Source organism: Ciconia boyciana, chromosome 16 (genome assembly GCF_034638445.1).
Source record: "Ciconia boyciana chromosome 16, ASM3463844v1, whole genome shotgun sequence".
In the NCBI taxonomy this organism is placed as follows: Eukaryota; Metazoa; Chordata; class Aves; order Ciconiiformes; family Ciconiidae; genus Ciconia; species Ciconia boyciana.
This window is the reverse complement of record NC_132949.1, coordinates 10,548,159-10,563,707: the sequence shown is the minus strand read 5'-3', so window position 1 is coordinate 10,563,707 and position 15,549 is coordinate 10,548,159. Positions and strand designations below refer to the sequence as shown.

At 37.3% G+C, this 15,549-nt stretch overlaps 1 protein-coding gene across 12 annotated transcripts in view; it reads left to right on the top strand.

The window, feature by feature from the left end:
* B3GNTL1 (UDP-GlcNAc:betaGal beta-1,3-N-acetylglucosaminyltransferase like 1) overlaps positions 1-15,549 on the top strand; it is a 144,474-nt gene that overhangs the window by 89,227 nt on the left and 39,698 nt on the right. For all 12 annotated transcript variants that reach the window (XM_072880775.1, XM_072880776.1, XM_072880774.1 and 9 more), the window contains one exon: positions 8,804-8,899. In XM_072880775.1, the coding sequence (XP_072736876.1) occupies positions 8,804-8,899 (96 nt within the window). The remainder of the gene's footprint in view (positions 1-8,803; positions 8,900-15,549) is intronic.

The following is a 15,549-nucleotide window of genomic DNA, read 5'->3' as shown; positions in this document are numbered from 1 at the left end:
AGGGCTTAGCGATTGTGAGACTTCTTCCAGCTGCTTATAGAATATTTTGTTTGCCTCTTCATCCTGGTTGGGTGGTCTATAACAGACTCCCACCATGATATCTGCCTTGTTGGCCTTCCCCCTGATTCTTACCCATCAACAGTCAACTCTACCGTCACCATCATTAAGCTCTAGACAATCAAAACACTCCCTAACATGCAGGGCTACCCCACTGCCTCTCCTTCCTTGCCTATCCCTTCTGAAGAGTTTATAGCCATCTATTGCAGCACTCCAGTTGTGTGAGTCATCCCACCATGTTTCTGTGATGGCTACTATATCATAGTTTTCCTGCTGCACAGTGGCTTCCAGCTCCTCCTGTTTGTGACCCATACCTCATGCATTGGTGTAGATGCACTTCAGTTTGGCTGTTGATCCTGCCACCTTCCTGGGAGGAGAAGCCCTAATTCCTACATGACCATTCTCAGGTGCTTCCGTGGTTTCTAACACATCCATAACCCTTGTGTCTTTGCTGCCACATGGATCTCCATCCCCTACCTCCACTGAGATGGCAGACCAAAGGACCTTGCTAGCACACCATCCCTCAAACATTAGCGTGCTGCCCTCAGGCTTATCTCTAGCAAGCCTGGTTTTATTGGTTTCCCCCTTCAAATCTCTCTCAAAGTACTTGCATTGTAAAATTTGCTGAAGTTGAGATTTGCCAGGAGGTTTACTCACATATCAGTTTAACATTAATTTTAGAAAGTGGTATGTCGAAGAGTGTCATGTGTTGCTTTTTATATTAATTTGTTTTCCTCTTTGACAGCAAGTTTTCGAGACACAAACAACTGACTGCTTTGTTAATTGTGGACATAGCAGAGTCTTATTTTTTTTGCTGCATGCCATGTAGGGAGATGAAATTGGAGGAGAATTCGTCAGGAAGATGGGTAGTAAAGGAAAAGATTAGTAAAATGTTCAGCCAACAGCAGCATATACTTCCCCAGAGCTGGCACTCCTTACCACTGAAGCAGATGTTCCCCGGAGGTAACAGTGTGAATCAAAAAAGAGGACTCTCCAGACCATTGCAGGGCTAGCATGATTATCTTCATCCTAGGTATGTTGTTATCTATTAAATATTGTTTAATAAGTTACAAACATAGCTGATGTTTTTATAGACAGAAAATGAATAATACTTACTTTCAAATAATGTTCTGAACACTACAGATTTTATAACTCTTTGTAAGAGTAGAATTGTCCTATCATTGCAAAAAGGACATTTATGTCATCTTCTGTTTTTCATAGATCTTTCAGATGAAAATCACTGTGTAAATATATATTTTGTTGTAATAACTTAGAATATTTCAGTTATGTTACCTTCATTTGGGTACTGTCTCAAAATCTAAAAGACCTGTTCAGTCTTCACGTTGCGAAAATACTAAAGGACATGCCCAAAAGCCAAATGGAAAGATCATTTTTAAGACTTATTACATGATCATTGGTCAGTGTTGCTTCTTAGCAGATTTCTTGTTTGTTCTAATCACAATTTAGTATCTGCTAATATGACTTTAAGCAGATTGTTTTCTTTCTTTCATGGTAAAAGCTCAGCATAAACAACAAGCCAAGTAGACAACCTCTTGGTACAGAATGCTTCATTTTACTGGATGGAGTAATTCTTCCATTGTAAATACTTGACTCTAAATACTGGAAACTCTCCAAGAATTAGAGAGACTTGTTAAGGCATGGATGTTACAAAGGCCACTTTTAGTGGCTTACAGACAAGAAAAAAAGATGTAAGACATGCTAAAATCATACAGGCTATTCCCTTTGCATGCATCTATTCTTTTGGTTTCAGCAGTAGGTTAATTCGTCGTCATTAGTAGATAAAAGCTCTGAAAAAGACTAGAAGAATGGTGCTTGCTATTGGGTTTTACTAGGAGCATTCAACTACGAAAAAGAGATATTCAGCAGTATAGTCAGCTCTCAATTATCCAGCACAATGAGGCTGGCATGGGCTAGCTTACATAAAGCAAAACCACAGCTAATTCAATACATATGTATTAGACTGTAACCCCAAAGTTAATATATTTACCTTTAGAAAATTTGTAAACAGATTTCCTTTCAGCAGCAGATTTAAAAAAAAAAAAGGTAGGTAGAGTGCAGCCTGATATAAGAAGTCTTTACCCTGCATTTCATTCTTTGCGGCACTCTGTTGTAGCCAGAGATGTGAGGAGGAGGTGATGCCATGTTAATACATGCTCTCTTACTCATTTCAGATGGTGATTTCACATCTAATGGTGGAGAGACTTGATATTAAAATTTTATATAACATAGGGAATACTATTTGTATAGAATTTTATGTTTTGGTATAATGGCCAAATAGCTATAAAAAGGACTATCATGTTTTTCTTAAAGTGAATGGCCCGGTGAAAAGCACTAAGAATGCAATAAGCTGTGTGGGACAAGGGAGTTCGTTACAGCAGTTCGAACAAATTCAACTTCTCTCCCAGCACTACTGCTCTCCCAGCTTTCCTCCCATTACTGTCCTCTGCTTACATCGTGAGAACTGGAGTGAGGGAAGTGGGGAGCAGGGATTTGCATGAGAGATTCATGCATTATGTCCCTCGAGATTTAGATATGCTTTAGAAAGTATGAAAATATACCATATATGTTTTAGTGAACATTTTTTCTTTTCAATCTGCATTAAAACAAAAAGCAAACATCAGTTTTTAATGTAATAACATTTATGTCTTGGTTAACCTTCTGGCCTTTCAGGAAAACAGCCTATGTATGAAAGTGAACACTTTCAAGTGTTATTATTTAGCCTTTATAACTAGGATTCTAATCACTTTCAATGCAGAATCTTTTTTTTTTTTTAAACATTTATGTATATTCCTGGCACTCTGTAAATCATGTAGTACTTTGTTATGTGGGTATTCTATGCTATACTATTGACTGGCTGCATCTTTGAATAGGTTTAAGACTTTTTACATGTATTTCAAAGAAGTTGACTGTCAATCATACAGTGGCTGTGTAAGTAAAAGTATCAAACATACATTATTATTATTACAGCTTGTACACAGATTAGATCATTGGACTGTATTTGTGTGGAAGATTGACCAGAGAAAGAGAGAGACAGATCACTTAACTTTTATAACCCTTTTATAATATTATTTTTTTTTTATATAGTATCTTAATTTGAACCTCAATAAAGTTTTGAAATATTGGAAGGCCTTGTACTTAGAGGTGTAAGAGAACACCTCTGCAGTGCAGTACTCCTACTCTCCAGCTGTATACTGAAAAGGGAACTAGCTGTAGAATCTAGTTAGTTGTTACAGACAATAAACAACGTAGATCCCTTCAAACAGTGGTAGGAAACACTAGATAGAAAAACAGATACAGCAACGGAGAAAGCATCATCTTACAGCTGCTCTCAGTGGTTCCATTCTTGCAAAGGGTCTGTGTTTCTGGCAAACTGTGAAAAATTTCAGCCTTCATTAAGGCTTCAGATCCTGAGGAAATCATGGGGAGCTATACGACATAATTTTTCCAGGAGCAGGACTGGAATACCTTCTCAGAGGTGCTGAATGCTCTCTGCTTTCACTGGCATTAGCAATTCTCAGGACTCTTGAGTTCTTTTTTATTAGTTTTGTTGCGAAGTAGAGTTTGGGATTGCGAAGGTTAAGTAATGCTGATTTTTAGTCAAGCCTGTACCAGAATTACTATGTATATATCAACCTTTCAGTATGGAGAGTCATGGCATGTTTTATTTCTGAAATGTGCTTTTTGCTGTGCCAGATCCCAGCTTCTTTAGAGCAGGGATTTTCAGCTAATGTCAAAGCATGCAATGATTAGGTGATACAGGCAATTATTTATATAGGCATATGAAAAGGTAAAACAATTCAGTACAATATAAACTAATTGAATGTAATCCATACAAGATTGGGTGTTTAGGTTCCTTAAAGCTTAATAAAGCTTGTTGTAATTCTTTTTTTGAAAAATCTTATTTGCCGAATATTTTTTGGAAGTAGGATAAGGATTCTTTTCTTCTCTTCCCTACCTTCCATACCTCTTCTGTCACACTAACACACGCACCTTATTCTGGATGTAAACCTGGTAATCTTTAGTAATGAGATCTTGGTACATTCACTGCTGAATTAATGCACTGGTATCTTAACACGTGATTTTTTTCTAAGTCAGGAGTGATGTCCTTTAGCTTACGGTCTGCCCACAGCTCACAAAATCATTGTGGCCCTCCGCCATGTGATTGTATTGTATTGTTTTGTTTTCTTTTTCCCCTTCTAACGTGTTAATGTATGAACCTGGGTATTGGAAAACTTTATTTATCATAACGTAGGAGATTGTTTCTAATACTTGATCTGTGTGGATATAATTTTCGTAAATGCTAAGTAGAATTAAATGTGTAGGGTATTTTGAGGAATTAGCTCGTTACATTGGAAAGCAGTGTGGGCCCTTGATTAAATATGCTGCTATTGTGAACTGCCTGGTTTCCTCTCTGTATTCCGCATGACATAATGTGATAAGGTTGTTTCACCATCTGCATGTATTCTTTTGGCACATTGCTGTTAGGTTTTGATTTGCTGGTTCAGGAAATAGAACTTTCCTTGAAGAGTTACTATAAACACATGAATGCCTTTCTCAGTATTGGAACTTAAATTTCATATTGAATGCTGACATGATCTGAAGTGAGCATCAGCAGGGACCAGAATTACATGTGCTGTTGACAGCTTTGAAACACAACAAATGAAAGTCACATTATCAACTCTTTATATTATTTAGATTTATTTTCAGAGAATCTCTGTAATAGTTGACTGTAATTCGATAGCCAGTTAGCAAGAACAAACCAAAGTACATTTTCAGTTTCAATTACTTGCTACTTGATCCTTGGAATAAAACCAGATGACAATAAAAGTTCTAAATAATTTAACAAATACGGTGCTGAAATAACAGCCTGTCTCTGTCACCTGGAAACTGATGAAGATGGATTCCAATTTGGTTATGACAACACTGTATTTCAGGAATTCTAAATCTGAATAGATTTATACCTTCATCTACAAGCTCTGTAGTTAGTTTTTAACAAGTTGATTTCATTCAACTAGGTTATATTTAGATAATCTTTACAGCATACAGCATACTGTAATTAATGACAGCTATTATTAAGCATTAATCTTCCAATACAGCTGTGTGTGAAAGGTTCACGGGTCCAAACTGCTTTCTAGCATACTGAATTAACTCCTTGAGGAGGACTGAAAACCCTGTGCGGTTCCAGGGTGATACAGGACATTTGGTGGGCAGAGCTGGAGAATGTTTCCAAGAAAACTAAACATAGCAGTTACAGAGCTGCATCATAATTCAAATTCTGCTTTTGATTGATTCTCAGATTAAGGCTAGCATGTCCTCTTTGTTTCTTTTGTTCCAGTCCATGCAATCTAAAAGATTTATGGATGAAATCTTGAGTGGCAATCTCACAATGTGAAAAGTTGCAGTTTTTATTACAGTCAGACAATATGACCATTTTTTAACACCTTGGCAAGTGTGTATGAGAAGAGTCGGCAAAAAAGAAATCCAGAGGAGAATTTCTCATCTGACTAAACCAAGCTGAAATCTAGAATTTCCAAACTGCAGAAGGTTGAGGTTGTTTTTTTTTTTTCTCTTGCAGATGAAATTACAAAAGCTCTTGAAGGTAGCTTTCAAAAGTTTGGCAGATGCTGCAGTGTTTCAGTACAGTTGTTAGGAGTTTAGTGTTTTTCCTGAGCCAGTTCTCCTACCATCACCATAAGTATTCAGGCAGAGGGTGCAGTTTTATATTACAGCTGGACTGATTAACTGTGGGCAACGACCAAAAAGGGAGGTCTTGTTTTCTTCTCCAAAGCTTGTTCCTTCCCCCTCCAGTATGTCAGCAGTATTGCTAGTCTGACCCCACAGTGAACCGATTGAGAGAACTAAGGCTATGGAAAACTAACACTAAAAAAAAAAAGAAAATGGTAGCTTTCATACTGATGTAATGCGCTGATCTAGCTGACCATGGGGTCAGGTGAGTGCCAATGCTGTTATGAGTGACTGGGATGCATAGCCAGAGGCAGGAGTGGGAGAGCTCTTAAATTAATGCAGATGTACTGTAAATCTAGACTTTGAGCATACAGTTCCCCGTATCAGGTTAAAGATTATGTATGGATTATCTATACTGCTGCTGAAAAGAATGGTCTTGCTGTCCTCTCTGTGTTTGGTGCCCTGTTTTCCTACATCCTCCTTTGTGGTAACACTAGTGTTTTTGTGGTTAGTTGGATCAGGGAGCAGATCCAGCTGAAAACTAAGCTAACAAAAAAAAAAAGAATTTCAGCTTCATAAATGTTATTGTTAGTATAGTAAGGGACAAGGTAACATGAATTTCTCCATTGTGGCAGCAGCACAAATTTAAATTTCCTAAAGTTTATTTTGATGTTGCATTATAAATATTCATATAGAAAAAGCTTTTTTACCAATTCATTGACTATTAGCTGATGTACTGTTCCAGGTTCAAAGACTTTCTTGAAGGATAAGACCCTGAAATCATGTGGCAATCCAGCCACCTCATCATCAGTCTCAGTTTTGTCTGCGTGATTCCCCTCTAGTATCTTTTCTGAGATGGACAGCGAGCCATAGAGCAGTGTTTGATTTAGGAAAGACATCAGTGTATGCAGTGTGTGATGGTCTACTATATAATAATAATCATCATATCATCTATGTTAACAAAAGTGACATTTTGATGTTTTTTTTCTTTTCTGTGTTTCAGATTTGTTCCACTTGGTTTCACTTAAGTATATACGTCAATGGAACACAGATTATCTAAGATATTTGGGATGTATGCTCTTTGCACATGAGCATGACTAATTACATTGAGCTACATCTTTAAGATTAAGTGCATTTAAGTTCTCTGATGAACCTGGCTACACTGAGGAAATGGCATTCTAGCCTCTACAAACACATTTCACGTATTCCAATAGGCTCAAGACTTTCTTTTGAAGATTTTCTTTCATTCAGAAATGAGATTCAATGCAATGCATTCTAGCCTAGCTTTTCTCCCTACTGTTGTTTTCTTTTGGGATTACTGTTTGGTCATTGTTCGGTTCAGGCCATACTCAATTGCCCTTGTAATTAGTGTGGAGCTAATAACCATGTACCAACTAATCATGTCTGCTCTGGTTTTCTGGGATTGTTTTGACTCTTTCAGCTCCCACTGACTTTTTGGGGGAGTTTTTGACATTTAGCACCTCTTAAGCTAGTGTATTTCAGTTATGAACAAGCTGCTAATGTATTAAGTCATAGCCATTAAGTGGTAGGATTATTCTGACTAAATATGACTGCCTAAAATTTAAGTGTTCTATATTGAGATGAGTCACCCTAGGGCCCCTTTACAGACAGTGAAGTTCTATCACTATGTTCCTGGAGTTAGCATGCAGTGTATTTCACCCTAAGGTGGATGCCTGTGTTTGGTCAGATGATTCACACCATAAGAAAAGTGGGAGTAGATCATGTGCTGAATTTTGATTAGATTTCTAATCTAATTTGCTTGGAGAGTTGGTCTAAGTGTCTGTATACAACTGAGTGTGTAAAATTTGGGCTTTAAATCCATGTTTATCTGTGGAAATTGAAGTTGCCAGACATAAGAAGAGCTTAAGGAGCTCTGTCCCAGGTTAAAATCAAGAGGAACACCTTTAAAATGTAAATGCTTAGATGCACGTGATAAAATTTACATTCATGTGCTGATGTTTAAAAATTTCAACTATATAGGAATATTAATATTACTACTATAGCATGCTATGAAATCATCTGCTCATAAGATCAGCATTTTCATTAGTGTTTGAAGACTGGCAGTAACTGTGAGGTTTCTTTCTTCTGCCCTTGTAAACCGGGCTGTGCTCTTTATTTCCTATGTAGTTCTTGGAAGCAGGCAGTCTCCTGTCTTAACTTTGCACATTCTGTTTGACAAGTTCAGTCTCTTATTCGGCTAGATACTTCATCTTGTAATAAAAGAACGAACCAGTTTACCTTCCGTAATCCAGATTCTGGTTTATTTCATAGTCGTGTTTACAACAAGTTTGTTTAAAGCTGCAAAGAACCATTTGTATAGTTCTTGGCTGTCACTAGTCAAGAGGATGAAATTAATAGCCACTCCCTTTTCGGTCCCTAAAGCATTTTCTTTCCAACAACCTTTTAAGGTAGGTACCACTGGGTAGCAAATCCATAGTGCTCTGGTAATGTTTAAAATAAATTGCATCTTACTTGTCCAAGCTTGATTAAGAATGAAGTGTCTAAGTGCAGAAATAAAAGATCAATGAAAGTTCCTCCTTAATGTATGCATAAGGAATATAAAATGGAAAATCAATGCACGACAATTGTAGGGTTAAGTTTAAGAACTTTAACTTTTTAAGATTCTTCTCAATTCATTCACTTCCATATCAACATTGCCATTATTAATAGAAGTGTCATTTCCAGTATACCTCTGTAAATTTGAAATAAAGTTTGAAGTACTCTGCATGTGTTGCAGCTTATGATAAAAGAGAAGGTTGTGGAATATGAAGCAGGAAGTAGATTCATCTGTTGGGCTGTGACACCTCAAAGGTGCTGGTACACACCATGTTTTAAACACAAACCACATGCTAAAGTTTAAGCACTTGCATTTCTCAGCGCTTAAAATTGCTGAAGCTTAAGTATAGGCATAAGTATTTGCAGGATTTCAGGTGAATGTGTAAGGTCTACTTTGTTCCCCAACAGATGCTGGTTTTGACATTCTATTAATTAAGACTGGATTTTTTCATCTTTTTCCTAGGTGTTTACCTCCCATGGACCTACTGTGATCATGCCAACCTGGTTCTGTTCTCGAGAATGGTTTTTTCATGTGGGAAAATTTGATGAGGGTGGAAAGGTGAGTGCTATGGATGATATGTAGTCCAGGAACCATCTCTTTGTCTAATAGCCCCTGAAAGCCCTAAACCTGTTATTAAGAAACACTAGGCAAAGGAGTATAGATAAAAACTGAGGTCTAAAAAAATCTGGGTCATACCGTATACCTGTTTTTAAAAAAAAAAACAGTCATTAACCAAGTACAGTTGTTTTGGGGTAACTCTGGTGATTGAGGGACATAACTGAGATGGGGTTCGTAGATAAATCTAATACATTTGTTAGATATGTCAGCATACCTCAAAAAATTAAAGAGGGGTTCAGACATTCAAGCTCCTCTTCAGTCCCTGAAAGTGATGCAGCAGATCTGAAAGCTAAACAGAAGTCAGCTCATAGTTTTGTTACAAGCCATCTCTGAAAGATAAGGTAGATTTGGTGAAAGAGATTGGAAGGAAGAAAGGTGCAGGATGGCAAAGAGATAGTAATACATTCTCCTAAGGGGAAAGATTTCTGTCCCTAAGATGAAGAAAGAAGGGAGGAGGGGAGGTCACAATGTGCCATAAAACTACTATCATTAAATCTCATTTATCCACTTGTCTCATATCCACTTGTCAATCTTAGTTCTCAGGCTTGACCTTGGAAGATGTTAAGTAGCTTTTCCTCAAGGATCAGGACTGAGAGGTTAGAAATTAAACGACTGTTATCTGAGAAGTGTTCCTCCACTGACAGTTAGGTGTTCTTTTTCTTTATAGATTTCCTGTATGAGTTCAATTTGGTTGCTTTAGGCTCATCAGCATGTTTATGGAATAAAAACCAGGGACGTCTATTGGTGGTATTTATTGTGGTAGGAGTAGAAATATGTTGGCAAATAGATCTAATTCAGATGCATTTGGATCCATTCGGTGTGTTTTGGAGCTGAGGGGTTTTGCTTCCAGTGGTTTTGGTGAGATTTTAGGGCTAGACTGGGTGGTTCTGAATTTTTTTTGGAAAGCCTTCATTTAATAGTACTCTAAAAAAATCTGCTAAGGGTATTTCCTATTTTATTATTTAAATGACAACATATTATGATTATTATTCTTTTTATAGCCTCTAAATGGAGCTGCCCTGTGCCATGCAGTGTGTATATATACATACAGACATACACACACATGTATATGTATGTATGAGGATATACAAATATTATTCTTTGTGCTGCCAACAAAATTATAATTTAAGGAGATGGCAGACAGAGAACAGAATTGTTTAGAGCGGTGAAAAGATTTGCCCTTAATTACATGGCGGGTGAGTGGAAGAGCTGGGAATGGTGCCTGGCTCCCAGTACAATCTACATTCGCTGACCCATGCTCTTTATTTCTTTTTTATTATTATTCCTTATCATTATATTTTCATTCTCTGAAGAGTGTTTGACTTAACTTCTTGAGCATTGTTAGTAAGCTCAAAAAAGAAAGCAAGCAAGCTAAAACATAATAACAACAATAGAACAGCAAGCCTAATAATAAAGTTCAAGAGGTTAAATTAAAGAGACTATTGTTCTGTGCTTTTTGCTTTTAGTTTTGGTTTGCTTTTTTTCCTCTTTGTTCTGGTTTTTTTGGGGTTTTTTTGTTTTGCTTTATATATATAATTGTGTAGGGACTATGCCACTGGTTATTCAGATATAATATGCTGACAATCTTAATCCTAATGATTTTTCAGCCACAATGCATGATATGTCATTCTAGTTTTAAAAATTATCAGTTATAAGTTAAACTTTTATTTTGTCCCTATTGTGAAGTGTCCAACGTGTCAAAACTCAAACTCTGGCTGATACAGAGGACCTTCAAAAAAATACCCTACAAACAATGGTGACGACAGACCTGAACAAAGCAATGAATATAAGCAATAAAGTCAAACCTTTGTCCTATGTGGGTTTAGAGGACAGAAAATCAAGTCCTAAATCTTTTAGCATTTAGCACTGTAAAGTATTTAGCATTGATCTAACTCATTCATTTTCATTTGAAAAGAATTCCTTTGAGGCAAAGAAAGATTTTCTTTGTGTATCAATAGAGCTGTTATAAACTAGTACTGAATACCCTTAAGGATCTTATCCACGTGTGTGTATGTTCTGACCTGACCCATAATCTGACTATGTTAATTTGATCACTTCCATCTCCATTTTTGGGTTAGTATTTAACAGTGCAACCTGTAAGTGTCATATTGCTGCAAGTAAGCACAGAAATAGGCCAACAAATCTCCACGTTTCAGCCTTCTCTGTTTGCTAAACTGTTTCTCCATGCCAAAAAGCTGCATTTCTCATTTGGAATTAAATCCAAACACCTGTTCTTCATATTTCAGTGCTTAGAACAAATGGAAGATAATTCTTCCATGGAAGAAATTGTGATTTGATGTTTTTGTTAATAGTATGGGTGGACTGATAGAATATAAATATATAAGTTATGGTGTAATTTTTTTTTTTATTACAGGTAGGTATGCATGTATCTCTCAGTCCATCCAGGCATTATGTGAAACAGATTTTTAAAAAATATTTACTCTAAATTATTTTAGAATAAATAATTTATTCTAAAATGTTTTTAGAAATAAATATTTTTTTCTGGTCAAGATCTGCAGTTGTTGGAAATTTATTCCTTTTATGTAATCACTGTGGCAATGCTCAAGCAAAATCCTAAATAGTATCTTCTTAAATGGTGGCTAAGAACCTGACAGGTTTACTTTATGCACTAATTAACTAAAATGGTTGAGTTGTTATTTATGCAACCTCTGATATATGATAATTAAAGCAGAAGTACTTAAAAGTAGTTGATTTTAGCAAGTTCTAATGGTGTGCTGAGACTTAAGATAATACAATAGAAATGGTCACAAGCTGTTGTGTTTTAACCCCAGCTGGCAACTAAGCCCCACCCAGCCGCTCGCTCACTCCCCCCACAGCGGGATGGGGGAGAGAATGAGAAGAGTAAAAGTGAGAAAACTCATGGGTTGAGATACAGACAGTTTAATAGGGAAAGCAAAAGCCACGCACACAAGTAAAGCAAAACAAGGAATTCCTTCACTCCTTCCCATGGGCAGGCAGGTGTCCAGCCATCTCCAGGAAAGCAGGGCTCCATCACGCCTAATGGTTACTTGGGAAGACAAACGCCATCACTCTGAACGTCCTCCCTTTCCTCCTTCTTCCCCAGCTTTATATGCTGAGCAATGATGCCTATGGGGTCAGCTGTCCCAGCTGTGTCCCCTCCCAACTTCTTGTGCCCCCCCCCCAGCCTCCTCGCTGGTGGGGTGATGTGAAGAGCAGCAAAGGCCTTGACTGTGTGTGAGCACTGCTCAGCAGGAACGAAAACATCCCTGGGTTATCAACGGTGTTTCCAGCACAAATCCAAAATATAGCCCCATACTAGCTACTAGGAAGAAAATTAACTCTACCCAGCCCAAACCACACAAGCCTATAAAGTAACATTTTAAATGATATCCACTGCTAGAAGGAGAGTCACGTGAACTGTATTTCTGACTTAATTTTTTAGGAAACTAAAGGGAAATAATCTTTCTGTTATCCAACTGATTCAGATAAAGAGTGCAGTACTTCCTTACTGAAAGAAGTGGCAGGACTTTACTAAACCCTTCAGAACTCACACTTGAAAATGTGTGACATTATCCGTATGATTGGTTTTGCTCCTATGCTTTTTGGTGTCTTCTAACAGCTAGCATAGTTGTTAAAAAGACACAACTGGGTCCAAAAGCATCACAAAAAGTTATGCTGAGGAAAAAATGTATGTGGTCTTGTATAATATGAAAAGCAGATTTCGAAGCTATATCATGTTAAAGCAGGGAACTTACAAAGTCATACGCAGTGGTAGACGTGGTGTCTGTTATTAGCTAAGCAAAGTTATTGCTTCATATGTTTGACATTGCACTTCAATTTGCATACGAAACCAACATTTTGCAATTTTGTCCGACTGACCTTTTGTACTTCTACCAAAATGTGTTCTTCAGGTGGTCAACAGATTTTGTTTGCTATTAATGTCCAAATGGAGATCACTGGGGAGGCACATTACTTGTCTCTTCCAGCATGTTGTCCTTTTGTTGTAGTCACTTATGTGTAATGGCACTGAGCTAAAACAACTAGCTTGTTGTTTTAGATAAATGCTCTAAGAAATCTTGAGTACATTAAGAACTGTATAAATGAGCATTGCTAACCTGCAGACTCCACTCCATGCAAATGTGGCAAACTGTAGTCTTGGCTTTATTCAAGCAGTATTATTCTTCACATCACAACTGTAATATGCCACACTTGTTTCTTTCTCTAGAGTTTTACCACAACTTGGTCCCAAATTTCTTGTCACCTCTCTATTTAACCTTCCTTTTTAAGTGTATGCAAACTAAAAATGGAATGACAGCCTTAAACTTCTAAACTAATCTCAAAGTGTAAACAGGGGGAAATTATTCTTAATGAGCCCCAGATGGAATAGCATGTTATAATCTGAAGAGAAGCTATTAATAGCTATTTAATAGCTTGTGGTTAGTCTGCTTGCATACCTCTGGTGACTGTCCTAAAGGAAGTTAAACTAAGGAGTATTTTCAATTAACGATAGTTTCCCCTCAAAATAAGTAATTTCAATGAGAAGTTGTTCGTTACAAAAGAATAATACAGTAGACATTTAATACCAACCTGGTCTTTAGGGAAAGACCGAAGGATGGATAATTCTTGATAAATTACTTTAGTTCCTAATTTTTTTCACCTTTTCATTTAAATTGGAGAAGAGCTGCAATTTCTTGTTTAGTTTTAGCTTTCAGCAGCTTAGTAGCTGTTCCCTGTTAGCAGCACACTTTGAACAGTGTTTGTTGGTGACTAAGAGAGTTTAATGCCTGGCAGAACAGCATTTGTTTCTGAGGCAGGAGTACTTCCTTCAAAAGAGGGTGTCTTTTGTGTTCACTTCTGTGCAACCACCTCCTCTGTATGTGTTATTTCTGTATGTCCAAGATTTAGCTCAAGACTTTGAGGAAATGCTGTTGGGCAGCTGTTGGCGTATGTATTTAAAAAAAAAAAACACCAAAAAAAACTTTGATTTTTTTTACTCAACATCTCTGTTGCTAAATGACTCTGAGTTTAGAATTTTTTTTCCTGTTTAATCTTAGGTGTTGTAATATACACGATTGGATCTGCTTTTTATGCAACTCTAGTGTAATATTAATACTGAAATGTTTTTCTTTTTTAATCAATGTTCTAAAATGTGCAGTATGAAATGAGTTAGTTTAAAAAACAGCAGTGAAACAAACTCTTTCCAAAGTCCTGTAAGAAACAGGTTAGTATGCAATCAAAAGTTACTTCCTTTTTGATTCATTCTTTCCATTCACCAATTTTAGGCTCCTCTGAGGAATTAAAGCAATTTGGCTTATTCTGTCCAACAATTACCCTGATGTTGCTGTCTCGTTTGCTAAAAGTATACCAAGTTACAGCCCAATTTTTCTTCATGCCTCTGATCAAGAGGAAAGGCTAACCTTTCCCAAACTTGAAGGGTTTTTTTCACGTGTGGATAGATTTACTTGCCTTGTCTTGTTTGTCATCACTTTGTGTTATATATGCATGTATTCTTGAAATATAAAACATTCAGTGTTAGATTTCCCCTTTTCACTAGTTAGACTGCTCTGCATAGGCTGAAACCCCACTGGTCTTGCTCACAAGGATCTGCCACCTCTACTAGGGTGCCTGTCAGCTGGAAGAGGACAGGGGAAGCATACATGTCAAAGATGACTGAGAGAAGGATGAATGGAGGGAAAAAGAGATGGATGAGGAAGTTGGGACAGATTGATTCTGTGGCAGAATCAATCTCCTGTATTAGGTTTAGCAGTAAAAGGCAGCTCTTACATTGTGTTTACGCCTGTAGTGGTAAGTTCTGTCCAAGTGACCACAAAAAAGACTTCTGTCAGCCTGAAGTTCTGATATAGTTACTGTTGGTCATCCCAGGGCTACAACATGATCTCTCACCAGGTGTTACTAGTTACAGCATGGCACAGAGGGCCACTCTTTCATTAGAAAAGTCCTCCAAAAATTGCTGATTAGTATCTTCATCCCTCCTGATACTCCTCACCATTACTGGTGGTGGAGCTGCAAAAATTGTAGCCAGAATTGCTTGTTGTAGTGGGAGGTGGCTTGCACCTCCTTGCCAAATACGTATGTTGAGGATACTGTAGTTGGAGTACTGTTTCATGCACAGTGATCTGCTAGGAGTGAGAAACAGCGAGCAATGAGAAGATAAGAGAAGAATCGTGGAATATTTAGTTTGGTCCCTGAACAAGGAATTACTTTAATTCAAGTTAGGTTCTGCTTGACATCCCATTGTGTATACAAAATCAATCTCCTCATCTGAACAGCCAACCATCAGCACAGCAAGTGATACCTGCCCAAAATACTGGGTAAAAACAAATCCTTCACCTGTTTAGTAGTAATATGTTAAAGTGAACGATAATTTTGCATATGGCTAGTGCACACTGGTTAGAGCAGAGCAGGTGCAGGCTGTGTTTTTCTCTAGGAGCTGTAATCAGCAGCTGTGAGCACAACCTTGAGTGAGGCAGGCCAATGAGTTTATCCCTTGGTGCAGCATATAGGGTTGGGTTTTGCCTATAATGTGGAAAATTCTGTATGTAGTCCAGTAACATGTAAAATGTGCAATTTAATTGTATTTCTTAATG